At 31.5% G+C, this 17396-nt stretch overlaps 1 protein-coding gene across 1 annotated transcript in view; it reads left to right on the forward strand.

Moving 5' to 3' along the window:
* The first annotated feature begins 9748 nt into the window (after positions 1-9748).
* Positions 9749-17396, forward strand: part of LOC118201033 (trypsin-3-like) — a 41061-nt gene continuing 33413 nt past the window's right edge. Inside the window, exon 1 of the mRNA XM_085806731.1 lies at positions 9749-9962. Within this exon, the coding sequence (XP_085662857.1) occupies positions 9876-9962 (87 nt within the window). The 5' untranslated portion in view covers positions 9749-9875. The remainder of the gene's footprint in view (positions 9963-17396) is intronic.

A 17396-nucleotide genomic window follows, 5' to 3' on the forward strand; every position in this document is an offset into this window, starting at 1 on the left:
CCGAAACAGAAAGTCATTGCCATCTTCATGGTAACGCACGAGATGTTCCAGGCTGACCCCCATGCGTTGTTCCTTATGTGTAGAGGTCAATTGTCGGGGCACCCATCGTGCTGACACTTTCCTGTATCGAAGAATGTCGTGGATGATGTTTTGAGCTCGCTCATGTGAGATTCCAAGTTCTTCCACTACTTCATCGATGGTGATACGCCGGTTCGCTCTAATCATGTCATCCACCTTCCTGACATTTGCATCTGTAGTGGCCGTGCGCGTCCGTCCAGCTCTCGGTATGTGCTCCACTTGCTGACGTCCATCACTGAATGTGCGACACCATCTCCGCACCATTTGCTTCGACATCACACCTGGCCCATAGACTTCCACGAGGCGGTTATGAATTTCTGTTCCTGATACTCCACATGCCCATTCATAGCGGATAACCGCTCTCACTTCCTCCTTTGACCACGAATTCAAAACGCACCTTCTCTCCATACCTACCGGGGCTCAAATGAAAGGCTGGTCTCCGCTTTGCGCAGGCCCTGCAACAGCGCCATCTGCTTGATTTGCAGTGACCTCTACCCAATGGTGTATCGGTGACTGGCGCGTTTTCCTGCTGTGTCGCCTTTCGCCCATAGCCGTTCAACGCTTCTTCCATATGCAAAGCCCTGATTTTTTCCTGGAGGGCTTTTTGAAGCTTATCAAGCGATATGAAAAATGTCTCAATGTACTTGGTACCTATGTGGAAAAAAAAAGGTATGTCATATCTTTAATGTCTCATTCTATTTTTTGACTTTCATACACAACTCTGACAACAGTCGACAGAAGAAACTTATTTTTCAACTTACCTACGTATTTTAATTATGACAATTATCTGCCTGAGAGGAAGGATGCTTGTGTGAAGGGGGTTTTAAGGAAAAATTGCTTTTTCATAGTGCACATGAGGAAAGCCACGAAAATTCATATGCAACCAACCTATGTGCTAGTGTGTGTGTGTGTGATTATGGCAAAGCCTCGAGGGCTATCTGCCTAAGGGGAGGGATGCCTTTGTGGAGGACTTTCTAAGGGAAACTGGCTCGTATACACGTTACACACCTATCTGCTAGAATCTGAACCCAGGTCGAAAGACTAGTATTCAGCGGTCTTATTGCTCAGCCGCTGATTGGCCTACAGCATAACAATAATTATCTCATGTGAAAGAAATCGTCCTATGAAGGTAATCAATAGCTAACTGTTTCCTAAAGCATGTCGCCTTAAACAGGCAGCTTTCTTTTTGGTAATTAATAAACACTATGCAGAGAAAGGCAATGTCTGCTATTCCAGTACATTACTTAATTTAGGTGAAATAATTGATCTCAAATTAATTACCTTTTAACAGTAATATGAAAGAAGTTTTTTTATTCACCTGCAGATGTGATATTAACTATATAAAATTTGAATGGCATTTTTATATAGCGTTATCTTTAGTTCAGCAGCACTGTAGCATAATTCTAATGAATGTGGAAACATAAAATGAGAGATCAAACCAGAATTATATTGAAGGTAACGTGGAATGAAATTTTCTGTTCACAAGTGGCTTAAGAATACGAAAGAAGAATGTTCCACGCAATTATTTTCATTAATATATTCTTATGCAAAATAATCTAAACGATTTTTATCACATTTCCAAATCATCATCAACTTTTTATTCGTCACTGAATATCTTAGTTTAACACATTTAAAATAAGTAATTAAATTAAAATAAAAATAAAAACAAAAACAAAATCTGAAAGGTTTCAGATTTTAAATTACGTCCAAAGGGGCGTTTATTTAACGTTTTGTGTGTTACCTTTACTTATTAAATATTATTTCTTTGCACTTAAACCATAAAATTCAGTTCAGCAGCAATATCGCAAAATAATTTTAAAATGAGCATGTCTTTAGAATTTCGGATACACAGTCTCGCGTGCTGGAGATAAAAATGTTTTTTTTTTTTTTTTTTTTTTTTTTTTTTTTTTCCGTACATTTTTGCCACTGCTCGCTTTGAAACCGTTGAGTTTGTTAATCAAAAATTCGTTAAAGTATTACAAAATATGAATTTTATAATAAAACAAATTACAAGTTCCAAATTAGGACTGCTCATATTCTGTGGAAGATTACGTTATTCAAATATACAGATATTGGAATGTTATACATAAATATTGTGTTCGATCAAGCTTTTTTACGTAACCGATGTAGATCTTGGAACGTTTTATTCACCGCTCCTGTACAGTATAGAAACTGCATTTCCTCATTTCTCTCGGGCAGATCAGACTGAAATATCAGAATTTGTTTTTTAACCCTTTCTTTTTCCACCGCTGACTAGATGGCTCACATGCTATTTTGCTTCAAGCCACTATGTTCAACCAGTGGGGAATTATCTACTACCCATCCAACCACAACCAAAAGACAAGGTAGACAGGCAGGACAATCGAGCCTTTATTTGTAAGCCTTTATTTGAAAACATACTGAACATTTTACTATACTTGCACTTTTTGGTCTTCGAGAAATCATATAAAACGTTGAATTTTTTGTTTGCGCAAGCAAAATTCTGTTGTTGAAACTACTTTCATAAAAATTATGTACCTTATTTTTCGGAATTTTTTAATTGAAAGTACATGGTTGGAATCAGTATTTAAGGAAACAGGAACTGTTTTCACTTTTTCCGAAAAATCTATATATAAAAAAAACTAGCAGTCCGAATATGTGATAATGAGCTGATGCTGGCTCCAACTTACAGAGTTTCAGATTTCCATCTCAAATAAGGTATTGTCGTTTATAACTATAAAATAGTATCTTTGCGGAATGACAACACTTAATATCCAGTTAATAAGAAGACTTTTGGTTCTACGGATATTAATGCGCTTTAACCAAAAGTCATCTTGAGAAGTTCATGATAAGGGTGGCTAAGTTTGAAATCTTTTCCTTCTTAGAGGTGTTTTTGGTTCATTCTCAGAAGTGCTTCATCCATGGCGCATCCATGGAGATAGATCCCATAGAGGAAAAGTCTTGTTTCAAGATTATTTATGAATTCGTCCACGGCAACAACATAGGATTACCGACAGCAACAGGAAATATTGCTTCATTTCCTCAGACGCGCAAAGATATCCTGTTGTTTAATAAGAAAGGGTTGATAGTTATTAAGAAAACCTGCTAATGTTCTTAACTGTCTATATGGTTGGTTCTTGGAACAGACAAAAAAAAAAAAAAAAAAAAAAGGTAGATTTGCAGGGCCAGTTCTAGGCTCTTATGGCCTCTACATTCTGCCGCTTCCTGCCTTGGCTCGGTCGTCACCATCGAGATAGATAAGGCCTGCGCTCTGAAACGAAACTGGCTTGTGACGTCACGGTTAAGGGACCCTCAGCAAACTTTTTGTTGGCTTTTATAAGTTGTAATTTTTTATTCATTATGTTTTAAGAATTGAATTTATGTTTACTTTTGACATCTGAAGCATCATCCCTTGTAATAATTACTAACACTAGTAATATAAAAATTGTCAGCAAAATTTATGATTATTTATTTTAATTGGAAACTAATTTTATATGAAATAACTGTCCTAAGGGGTTAAAAGCATAACACTTATTTCATTACATAATATGTAGAATATCAAATGCAGAGTAAATTTGATTCTTGACAGAGTACTGTGTTCTTAAATTTAAATATCAATGTTTTTTGCAAATCATTAAATATCATTTTATCATGATGAAACTTAAATGCATATGTTTAGCGCTAATATAACTTCTGTTCACTTTTATATATGTTATTATCATGCAATCAGTTTGTTTAAAATTTTTTATGCAATATAAATCTTTTTGAGAATGACAGAAAAGTTTCTAAAGTAATGTATGTAAGATTCATATTAAGGTAATTAAATTGCGAAACTGCAAAATGAAATTTTAAAAATGTACAGTTATTGAAGAAGCAGTAGTAATTGAATTCATATGTAGACATACTTGCTTTCATTGTATTTCAATTCAATGCAATTTTAAAAACAATTTTTTTAATTATCTTTTAAATTACAATCTTTAATTTGAGTACGTGGCACCACCAAAAGCTATGTAAGTTAAGTTAAAAAAATTGCTTACATTATACAGAAAAGTTTTGAACATAAAGTTAGGATTTATATTTTCTTTTCATGTGGATATTAATAGAAAAAATATTTTCAGAACAGAGGTAACGCTTATAGTTAAATAGGTATGATGTAAATATTTGCAAGAAATTTCAGTTTCTAAAAGTTTTTTAAGTATTTCGTATATTTTAAAAATATTTTCAAAAAATTGTGTATAACTTTATTTAAAAAACTTTTTTCCTGTCTTATTTGGAATTTTAATATTGATAGTCTTCAGAGCTATGTAATAAACATTATCTCAATTTAACTACAGATTCTGTCGAATAATTATGTAGCATTAAGAGGAAAACATTAACTGTAATACAGATTAACATACAATATGTAAGTAAGAAATAATTTTAAGACTAGACTATTTAGTAATTTATTACATTCAAAAAAAATTTCTGACTGATATAAGGCATTTAAATGTTAGTCTAAATATTAAGTAGTCTCTTGCATTCGTTTCATGTTTTATAATCCTGCTACATTAATATGATAGATATAAAAAATATGCAATAATTATAGAATGAGAGATAACATGTGTTCCCACTGGCAAACATTTTGTTAAAGTAGTGGGTGAAACAAAAAAATTTGATGCGGTGATGAGAATCAACGAGAGACACAAAAACAGTGCAGAAAAATCAAAGTAAAAATTTTAGCTACTTGAATTTTAAAACCAATTTTTCTTCAAAGAAATGATTTGCTTTTAAAAGCACCACACCATTCTCAAATAATTTTGTTTTGAAAATAAATACCAACAAAAGAAAATGAAAATATTTCATATTCGTATAAGCTTTGTAAAACATTATATTGGCACTTGTAATTTTGTTTTAGACTGATTTTATAGTATGAGATACCAATTTCATAGAATTGGTTTAGAAAAACGGGTGTTTAGCAAGGAAGCTAAACTGCGCGAAGACCGGTCCCTTAGAAGTGACGTAATAACTCAGCGCGCAGGCCTTATCTATCTCGATGGCGACGGCTCGGTGGGGCTGCACTGGTTACATTGACTCCGCCGGCTATGGAGACTTGTTTCCAAACTATTATTTTTGTTTTTGCGTTTACGGAGGAACTAAATCAGGCAAATACAAATTATTATTTGAAATTTCACTGATATCAAAGTAATGCCTTGAAACAAATATGGGTTTAATACTAATAACTCAAAAGTGGAACTGAGGTTGTGTTTTTCTTAAATTAGTGCAAGTTTTACTCGTACAGAAATTAATTATGAGCATGATTTTAAAATTAATTGAAGAATGCTATTTTTAACAATAACAGTGTACTTGGGTTTATAGAGTCCTAAATATCTTTAATTACATATCTCTACACAATACCCTTACTCAACTACCTGTGAAAAAATCATGTAAAATAAAATAGGACTTTTTTTTAGTTTTTTTAGTTAGATAGTTTTGTTTTCTGTTTCTATATTAACTTATTAAAGGATTATCCCACGTAGATGGTTTCAAAGTCATTAAACCTGTAATCATATGATACTAAGAAGTGTAATACATATTTTAAGCATAAAATAAAGTAATAATTAATACTTTGAAATAATATAAATTGCACATAATTTTAGAATTTAGTACTAAAAAACACAGTGAAATATTTTGGCAGTTTTTCGGCTTTAATAACTCGGAAAGACAAACATAAACTTACATACATATATATGTACGTACAAAATAAATAAAAATAAAAATAAATACTTGTAATTGTCTTTTATGTAAATACAAATATGATAAAGTAAATATAAATCAAAAGTATAAAACATTCTCTCAAGCTTTGCTGATGGAATTCTTCAGTGATTAAATTTCAATTATATCCACTTCTTTTCCTCCTATGCGTTTTGTATTACGAGCTATATATTATCTTCTATTAGTTAAGCGTGGTCCCTGCCTCATTTTTAAAAAAGGATTCAGCAGAAAGATGAAACAGGAATAAAAAAAAAAATTCAATTTCTATGTTTGTATGTTTCGTTTCATTAATTTAAATGCCTTTGCCTTTTTAGCGGTTAATAAGGTTTCAAGATTATATTTTAATGATAAATTATAAATAACTTTATGCGAAGTTTATGAAGATATTTTAAGCTGTGTTCAAGATCTTTCCGTACTTTAACAGCTTCAGTTTTCTTCAAGATTTTACGCAAAGCGACTGAAATTGGCTTTATACTAAATAAGAGGTTTTCTGCATTTCGTTTGACTTCCATATTAAAAATTTTCATTGAATATTGTTGTCTGTTGTATCTCAGTCCTCTTCCACAGTTGACGTGAAAACTAAACGGGTCAAAGAAGTCGCACCCGAAGTTCCAACATACTTCAGAAGGGTATAATTAAGCTACTTCGTTAAATATTATTCGGACAAACAGATGATCTAAAAAATCATTACTTGAATAATGTGCTCAGTAATATTTATATACTATTTCAATGTATGGCCATTAAATTATGTATATGTGCCCAACAACAGTTAGATATAATATCAGTTTTTTAAATTCTTATTTCATTTTTGCCATCCGAATCTATCAGTGGCCAAGTGGTTAAGATTGCTGAACATTGGTAGTTCAGCCAGAGTTGAAAATTCGGCGAAAGGTCTTTTTGCAGAGGCGCTTTCGTGGTTTTCATTACGTGTAGCGCTAAAGTCGCTAAACACTTGTATTTCGATCAGGCCTGGCTGCATGAGTGCTTTCGCCATGTATAACGGCGATAAAAACCAGTTTACCGTGGAGAGTTCTGCATGGAGCCATTCACTCATCTTCAGCAAACAGCTCTCATATGCTTTGCCATAATCAGGATAAACAAAACCTTATAACGAATCAGTTCCCTTAGAAGGTTCTCCACGAAGGCGTCCCTCCCTTTCGGCATGTATCCCTCGTGTGCTTTGCCTTAATCAATAAACTCTATTTGCTGCATTATCATTTTAAAACTACTTATTTTTCATTTAAATTTATATCCAACTTTTCCTGATGGCATCAACAGCAAGGTTAAGCAAATCTTCTCTTGTATGTGGTATTAATGACGTATTAGTAATTGCCCGTTCTATTTATTGTACAAACACATACCCAAATTATTGGTTGATTGCAGTATTAAACCAACCGTCTAACATCATGCGTACTGTTTGATTAACTAAAACATTGCTGCATTTCTGTACAGGTTCTTCATATATGTTGATAAATAATTTACCATAAAAGTCATTTTTAGACGCAGCATCTCCGTTAATTTTTTTTTAATTAAGGGTTTCACGAATGATGTATCTGTAGCATAAAAAATTTTAGCTGCCTGATGATCTATTTTATATTTCTGAAATGGTGTCTCTGAAATAATTTCTGAAATGAAGTACTCTGAGGTGGTGAAACATATTTTTTAAAATCATGCACTATGTGTTTTGAATTAAGGCGCTGATCATCAGATTTACGCTTGCAACTTGACAGATGTTGATGTGACAAACTTCCTTGCATTCACTAGGATATTCACCGAATGGATTGGCCAGACAGATCTCCTGATCTTAATTCTATGGAAAATACTTCGGATGCTCCTGAAAGGACTATTGCAATACACCAACACCCACCCAGAACCATTCAGGAGTTAGAAACTGCTTTGGTGGAGAAGTGGGTCCGACTTCCGCATGCACTCCTGAACTCTCATGTTAACAGCATGGCTACTCTTTGTGCATACTGTCCGTCTGTCAGAGGCGACCTAACACCTAACATGTTAGTAGCCACATTTTCAGTGCCATCCTTCAACCTCAAGTTTGGACAACATTGGACTCTTAGCCATAACTCATGCTAATGAATGGCATTTTTCATTGTTGTTTTGTACACATAATTGTCATACATACCTAGTTTCATTTATCTCTATCTAGTATTTGTGTAGATATTTAGGAAAAAGTGTTCCATCTCTTAATTTTGTCCGCCAGTGTATATATACCCTCTTATTTTCGTAATCGTTGGGCGTAGTCTTATCTTCCCGCTACAGAAGTGTTTTAATGACGAAAGTAGTCATGCTTTGGCAAAGTCAAATTTTTTTTAAAAAAATTAGTTTTCGACAAATAACGAAATTTATCTTTAAATATGGTCTCCCCGCCTCCTATACTTGTATTTGGAAAGTTTTATGCTCGCTATGAAGAAACAGAATTAGAAGAAGCTTGATTACCGTACTACATAATTTGACAGAAATATTTAATTTCAAAATGGAAAAATTTTTATGTCATTTTTCAAATTGCCATCATAGATCAATTAATTAGGTTAGAAAAATTTGAGGAAGGGAGCTTAAATGAAGTGCAGCAAAAAATGTGTATAATTTAATAGGCTGTACAAGGAAATCGTGTGGTTTCCACATCCCAGCTTCACATCCCAGCTAAAAGAACGTTTTCGCCATTTTGTTGAATTTTTGCACATATTTAAAAATATTTAAGGATCACTTTATATGCTATGCCAATCCCTCTTCCATCAATCAGCTTTTTTTTTTTTTTTTTTTTTTTTTTTTTTGTTGTTGTTGTTGTTTTTGTTTTAAATTTAGGTAATACTTCACTTTAATCTGATCTCACATGAAGTAGGTCAGTTATTGCCTTTAAATATACCTTTGATTATGCTTTGCATACGGTAGTGGCGACCGGCTATACCAGTAAATGTATTGTGTGTTTTTTTTACTTGAGTCTTTACTAAACGAATGTTGCTATCCAACGAGAATGCGAGATAAAAGGACGGTATGTGATTTTTAAAGGACTTTTAAACTTAAAACAGAAGCGGTGTAATTGTTTTCACAAAGTGAGTTTCGCGTTCTGGTTAAATAGAAATTGCTGTCACTTCATCTGAGAGAAATTTTTATCCTAAGCCAAGAGATGCAGTGAAAAGAAGCTACGTCTTAAATATTTAAATTGCTTTTATTATTATTATTATTATATATGCAAAAATCTCCATTTGGAGTTTTAATGTGTGGCTTGGTTTATTTTAATTATGGCAAAACACTCGAGGGCTATCTGCCTAAGGGGAGGGATGCCTTCGTGGATTACTTTCTAAAGTAAACTGTCATGAACCTGGTGAAAATCCCTTTGCAGTCAGCCCGTTTGCCGGGTATCGAACAAGGGCCGAACTACAAGTGTTGTTCAGCGACTTTGCCGCTCGACCGCTGGTGAGCGGCTTTAATTTATGAGAGTGATAATATTAATATTATTTCCTCGTCCGGCATTACTATTTCGAAATTTCTGAGGATTAATTTTTAAACTAGTAGGTCAAGCATAACTGTTTAGCTTAAAATACTTTCAGTTGTTTCGAAATCCGAAAAAAAGTCGAATTGCAATTTGTTTTTAGTTTTAAAATATAATAAAAAAAAAGTGTTTTAATGAAAAACTCTTTTATGACGTGTTAAACTACAATCTTAGAATCTTAAGTGTTTCGATCATAATTCTGCGCCTCTCTCCCTGCTTCCCCCCTCCCAAAGCCGGTGCAAAACAGCCCCCCCCCCATACGGATGTATTATATTAAAGGTGTTGCGCTTATTTTTTGTTTGCCGCCATCGCGATACGTAACTTAACTTTACTTGAGGCTGAAAGCGAATATTGGCGAACTTGTTGCTACAAATAGTCGCCAACTCGGTAAACGCGAACAGCAAACCTATCCAATTGCCTAGATGGATCCGTAAATAGCGCTGAATGCAGTTCGCGCGGCATTTACAAAATTTCTCTTTCGCGAGTTTCACATTTGTTTTCTAACTCTTGTTAGACATAAAATTATGTAATAGTCACTATTTTAGGAGCACACTGGGCGATCATGGAAATCCGTGTGATTATTTTAATGATATTTTGCATCACTTTTTTAATTTTTTCTGAAGGTCGAAAGATTTCACAAAGGAAAAAGGTAGGTGCTTTTATTTATTTATAAAAATTTTTTTTGATTTATTTTGTCATTGTAATTTCTGTATTTTATTCGAATATAAGACAATTATTTTCATTTTAGAATTCTAAGAATTGCAGTCTTATATAAAAGTTTAGCGTATATTAAATATATATATAGATAGATAGATTTATGAGAAAAGGAGAGCATCACCTTTTACCCGATGACTTCTTTGTTTACCTTAAAAAATATTTTTCATAAAACTTTTTTTTTTTTTTTTTTTTTCCATCTCCCTAAATCAGGGATTTTTAGTGGAAATATTGAGTACAAATTAATTTAAAAAGAAAGTTCTGCTAATTTACATGTACTTAAATATATTTCTCAAAAAGTATTACTTGTGGATCTGCAGAACCTTTCCGTTACAGGCTTGCGGGAAGTTTCTTCCACATCAATCATTTATTTCTATTTTTTACGTTAAAAAAAAATATGTTTAAATAATCTTACTTTAAATTAAATTTTAAAATTTAATTACAGTTCAATCACCTCGCGATTAATTGGAATTGATTAACCAAGTAGTGCATTAAACCTGGACTAGTCAAAAATTAAAATAAAAACATTATGTTTATTATTGCGGATGGAAAAGTTACTATCGCAAACCATCATCGTAAAATAAAACTGTCTGAGGAAAAGAAATGTGCGAGGGACAACAGTAATAGAAGCAGATGATATCATAGTGCTTGGGAGTTGTTTTTATCCGCACAATATGTAATTTAATTGTACATAATCGGTATTATAAAATCATCATTAATCATCTATTGAAAATAACTTGCTCAGTCGTAAAAACAAGTCAATTATACAGCTAATTAATCTTCTGTTTTACATTACCTCCATCAGAAATACGTGAATAATGTGAACAAAAACACTGTGCTTTTTGTTTCGGATGCGGATTTAATTTACATAACCAAATGTAAAATAAATAAACAAATAAATTAAAATAAATAAAATTTACATAACCATTTCCAAGGTTTATAAAATGAATTGTCAATTGAATTATGCAGTTAATTAATAGCCCAAAAGAGCATTAACCCAGATGGGCTATTACTCTCGAAACGTCATTTTGCGTGGGTTCACTAATTGCATATCTCTTTTTAAATTGTTGCCACCAGACATTAACTCCCTGTATTATGTTTAAAGATATTAAATAATGAAGATTCTGCATGAATGTATGCATGTTTTTCGCAATGGTGAAAAAACAACGGTACCTACAGCCATCAGATTTTCAATAGGTAGTCCCCACCCTATTATGGACAACTATAAGCCCGAATTTGAAATCTGGACTTTGTTTTATTGTACATTTCATATTTTGTAAAACTTTAACGAATTTTTTATCAAAAAAACTCAACGATTCCATAGCGAGCAGTCGCAACGTATCTGCGGAATAAAAAAATTTTTTTTTTCTTCCAGAGCGCGAGACTGTCTATTGGAAATTCTAAAAATATGCTGTTTAAATATTTTTAGCCCAAATGCTCTCGAAACATGTATGTATGTAGATGAAAAAAACTCCCCCTTTGTCCTTAATATAAAACTGAAAGCTGTCATATATATATATATATTTTTAATGTATGTTTATCGCATTGCGAGAAAGACGGTACCTAGGGCCGTGAAATTTTGAATAGCGTAGTTCGCCACCCGAACATGTGCACCTTGAAGCCCAAATTTTAAATGTCGAATTTTATATTTCATATTTTATAAAACTTTAGTGAACTTTTAATAAACTCAACGATTTGAAAGCGAGCAGTGGCAACGCTATACGGATTAAAACACTGTTATCTCCAGCGCCCGAAACTTTATATAAGTTAGTTTCTAAAGCTGTTTTTAAATATTTTGGGATTTCGCTATTCAGCTGAATTTCATGGGGCGTAAGTGGGAAGAACATGATATTAATTAATAATTTTAACACAAAAAAGTTAATAAGGAAAAGACAAAAAAAAAAAAAAAGTTTCGCAAACCATCTTACTAAAATTGTACATTGATACGGTAAACTGATAAAGGACTGAAAAAATATTAAAATGTATGCCAATATATAATATTTCATCAGGAATTCTAAACACATGCTGCTTTTAAAATTTTTTTGTGATTTTGCTTTTGAAATGTGGATGGCATAAGAGCGGGAAAAAAATTATGTGCAAGAGCAGACTGGTAGCCTGCGAGCTCAGCGAGAGTATAGAAAAGCATTAACAAACTATTCTGGGAGATAGTTAAAATCTGAGACCTTTCAGATTTTTTTTTTAACAGTTAATCAAAAGTTGACTAGAGTTTTCCATGCTAAAAGGCTCATTAGCTTCGTACAGAAATCTCATCATTTGCATTAATTAAATTTTATTCATATAATATTTCATAGAAAGTCTTCAGAAGCGCTAGTGTATTTATTAAACAGAATTACACAAAATAAACCAGTGTTACTTTTACTAAAAAAAAAGTAATTATATAAAGAGTCTTAGAGACATTTGTATTTAAGAATTTAATTCTAACTAATGTATAGCGAATTTATTATTCAGTTTGTTTTTCCATGATGTCAAGGAATGTTTTCAGAATATGCCCCTTTCACAGTTTCTTTTTTACTTTGAATATTATTCTGAATGTAAGTAAATCTTAAAATTTACTATCAGGATGGTAAAATAGCTAATAAAATAATTACATTTTCAACTTTTACAAAGAAATAGTTATGAATCTCTAGATTTACTGCCAAACATATTCATCTGTGTTATTTTGGCAAAAACAGTTCTACCTCGTCGAAATAAAGAACGAAAATGCAATTTATCGATGTTTAAAAATTGCATTTAAGTTTAACATTAAACTTTGTAAAAAAAAAAAAAAAAAAAAAAAAGGTTTTCTTCTTGTTTTGATTATGAACAAATATGAGATCATTTAACCCTCGAATAAGTGCATTAAAATTTGTTACATTAGTTAGCGGCGGCACATTGAATGTGTTATTAGAAATTTTCAGTTAGAAATAAGTTAAAGTAATATTTGTTGGCCTAGTATTTATCACTAACGTTAATTTAAACAATTTAACGCATGATCAAAATTAATTTTAATGTCAGATTTTCAAAGCGATTTTTTTCCCAAATTTACTTTTTTTTTGGTATTTTACACACCATTTAATAATGTACCATTAAATAATTTATACACCATTTCGTAATTTTTTTATGCACTTCTTTTATAAAAGTCTAGCATCTTGCTCGTATTTACTAACGAACTCATTTTGAGTATTCTTTCGTCGTCATTTTCGCTGTCATTTCTTCGCAAGTGTTTATGATTGTTGACGAATTTCATCAGTCAATACCTCTTTACTAAAGTGAATTCTATCGAGAATTGCGTGGATATCTAATTTATTATTTTTATTCGTGAGCTTTAAATCGTTTGTGTAGCCAGAAGCTATTACAAAATAAATTAAAAGAACAAAAGTGATAGACGAAAAATGACAAAGTAAAATGAAAAAACGTTTAAAAAATTAAAAACGAAATTGTATTGAGAATCCAAAATGTAATCTTTCGTTCCTTCAGTGCCTTATATATGTTGACGATGAACATCATATAAAACATATCATCATTATAAAGTGTTATACATGGACTCAGATATCCAGGTGTGCGGCGCATAGAATGAGTGAATTGGTATTCTCATTTAAAAATCTGCTTGAAAGCAAAGTAAAAACTAACAGAAATTATAAATACAAACAAAAGTTTTCAGTAAAACAATCTACTGTAGTTGAATACAAGCGATTTTGGATTTATTTTACCTAAGAAAGGGGAATACCTTGAGCGGGACACTGACATTATACCTGGGAAAATAATAGTCACATGAGTGATAAATTCTTTTACTCGCAATAATTTAGCCACCTGGGGTGAAGAAAGAGTAAAATACACCTTCGTGCCTTCTAGTTGTTTAAATGGGAGTCGCCAACCCTTAGAACTTCATAGACCATTAAATGTATAATTTTATATTTGGCAGATCACTAAGATAAATTTAGAAAGAAAAAAAAAAGATAAATACATTTATACGATAATAAACAGAAAACTTTTGCTTTATGAAATGCACCCATTAAACGTAACCAAGTTATAAAGCAATTATTTTTAAAAAGGAAAATTTTAAGTTTATTTAAGTATTGCACATTTTTAGCGTGATATTTGTTCCTGTTTGTTTGAAATCGGTTTGTGGACTTTTGGTTCCAATGACGTCACCGCGTTTATTTCAATCCGAGACCGGTACCGAGTTCTAATTGCTGTTAGAGATAAAAATGTCTATTTCGCGCAAATATGTTCTTGAAACCTGAATTAAAATTTTCATTGTTTTTTCACTCAGTGATGGGTATTCATTTTTATAGAGATCTAAAAATGAAGTCTTGATAAAAGATGGCTGGAATTTAGTTTTTATACCATCGTCGCAAGACAGATCAACGATATGCAAAAGATGTATAATGGATATACAAAAGAGACAAAGAGGCTTTAGAACAAAAAATTCATATATGTCTGATGGTAGGAAAAATAAACCTACAGTATGCCTACAATAAACATAGATATCTGGTGTTGCAAAAATTACCTATGGGCCTATTTCAGTTTAGTTTAGCTTTAGGGTAAGGCTGCTATCGATGGGCCACTTAAACAAAACGTTCCTAAAAATCGTCAGATTTCATAATTTTACATTTTGTTCATGTAAATGTTGTTTTTCGTACTACACATATCTTGAAATAGACGTTACATTTACGAAATGTTAAGTAAATATTACGAGAAAAATAAGTGCTATCGGCTCAATGAAGGAAACCGGTTACCTTCAATTGCCCAGGGAGTTTTTCTAAACGGGACGGTGCCTATTTTATTTTTTAATACAGTATCACCTTAATACTAGCTCAGTACAATGTTTGAAATTATTATAAACATAATCTGCAAATAACAAATTCTGATTGGAAGTAAACACAGGCGACTTAGAATGCTCTGAAACATATTAATAGCAAAAATTTTAATTTACGATTTTTTACACCTTGCGGCATCTAGGACAGAAAAAAGAACATTAGATATAGTACAATCATGTACTTAATCTATTTATTGGCCAGATAAATCTTTAAAATTGCAAATAGACGTAAATTGGAGTCTGTTTCCGCGAAATCATCAATCTTTCATTACCCCCTTTCCCAAAGGGGTTACATAGTGGGGGCCGACTGTGCTTCGGCCTCTCCTGAGATAAAGGAAGGCAAAAAATGTTTAGATTTAAAAAAAAAAAAAAAAGAAAAGAATTTTTAAACGAAATAATTGAAAAATATTTACGATCTCAGATTTTTGCATGAATGAAGCTAATTCTGTATTTAAGAGAGGAGAGAGAGATGTTCAAACTCTGCGATGATTTTGTCAATGAACTAAAAGATTAAATTCCCTAAAGTAAAAATACTATTCTTCCGAAATTCTGCATAAAGGTGAGTTACAATAAAATCTTTCAGAATAAATATTCATTACGAAAAGAAAGGTTGATTAAAAGGAAATGCACCTCCTTTATAGAGTATATTTTAAATAATTGAGTTTTATATATACATGTATATATGTATATAATGAAATTTCTAATTATTATCAACTTATTTAATATTATTTCATTTTCGAATGATCTTTTTCTAAGTCTGCTATTCGTCTAGCTTCTTTTTTAAGAGAAACTGTACTTTGTGAGTCACTTGCGATTCCAACTTTAAACGCGGTTCTCAAATACATTTATTCCTATGGTCGCAATATTAAAAACTTCAGAAATATTGGTTCAACAGTTTTAATTGAATTGAGTTAGAGTCAACGTCTTTAAGGCAACTGCCACGTGACTTTGGTTTATTGTGACGATGGATATTTTAAAAGATTGATTAAGATAAGATGTGAAAATTACAGCTAATATTGTAACAGAATTAAAAATAGAATGAAATTAAATATTTCAAGAGGAGCCTAAACTAAAACGCAATATCAAAATGAAGCCCAACTTATTCATAAAGAAATTATTCAGCTCTTCTTAATGACTTATCATGACATTCCCCGAGGATCTGTGGGGGACTGTACCTTCTGATTTCGCGGGAACAGGAAGAATTTTGAAAAACGCGGAAAGAGGAATCACGGAAACAGAACTAATTCACGTAAATTACGCATGAAATAATAAAAATCAATACGATAATTTACGAAATACAATATGATTAATAATATATTCATTTTTCACACAAAGTAAGTTAATAGCAATAAAATAACACAGAAATATTTCATAAATAATAATTTTAGGCAAGTAGAGAATGGAATATATAATAATTAAAGGTAAGTGGGAAACAAAACTTAAAATACAAATACAAGAAAATACCGATTCCATTATTTACCTTTATCATTATCAAATAATATTTTTATTTTAAATAAATGATAGATAGGTTAATAGATTTTATATAAATTTTAAATAAATGGATAATTTAATATTTGTATTGTAAAAATGGTTTTCTAATGGAATTTAACTTTCTAACATAATTATAAAAATTATATTTATAAATAAGAACCTGTTTTAAGAACTCCACGTACGCATCTCTTCTCTAAAGCAAATAGCCTTAATTAATTAACCAACTAACTAATTAACTGCAAAAATTGTTAAGTTAAAATGTACATTTAATTATCAAATGCAGTTTATCCGCCTTGATAAACAATAAACTCTTTCATTAGTATCATTTTTGTTTTGCCATATTACAAAGAGATTTCACTGTACTTATTAAACTTTTAAATAGCATAACGCAGTTGATGTAAAACTCTATCTTACAAAGAATATTCGATAAAATAGCTTTATTGTTTAATATCACCTCAGTAAATTCTCAAATATATTCTCAAACAGTATTTTCTTTTCAACCATTTTTGTGAGACCAACTATCTTGTTTTTTTTCTTTAAAAACAGTTTTATTCATCAGTCATTTTGAAGTCTGTTTTTAGCAGATTTTAACTCCATTCAGTTTCTTGAAATACATTATTTTCTATTCATCTTGGAATTCTAGACGCGTAATATTCTTCATAGAAAAGCAGAATTATAATGGTATCATCTAAAAAGAAGATCTTAAGAAACAGATGAAAATTTAGGGATTACATAAATGAGCAAAAAAAGTGAGCGATGCATTTTTGTACAGCTTTCCATATTGAATATGAATAGTTGTTCAAATCTGTCCAACGACTTTCGTCATACGTATTCAGTTACTGTAGTAATCATCTTACATATTTTTATAGAACTGTTTCTCTACAATCTTACAGCCATCTTGAAATATGTTCCAAGCATAATGAACTTAAATAACCTGTCAACAGAAAAAGAAACTTTTCTCATTAGACACCAGAGTTCATGGTGCAGCCTAAGAAAAGGATTAGGTTTCTCAGAATAGCTAAAAGGCTAAAAGTTTTGAACTCAAAAGTTTTAGAAGTT

The sequence above is a fragment of the Stegodyphus dumicola genome, chromosome 1 (assembly GCF_044657685.1).
Source record: "Stegodyphus dumicola isolate Sdum_Otavi_A_Nest chromosome 1, ASM4465768v1".
In the NCBI taxonomy this organism is placed as follows: domain Eukaryota; kingdom Metazoa; phylum Arthropoda; class Arachnida; order Araneae; family Eresidae; genus Stegodyphus; species Stegodyphus dumicola.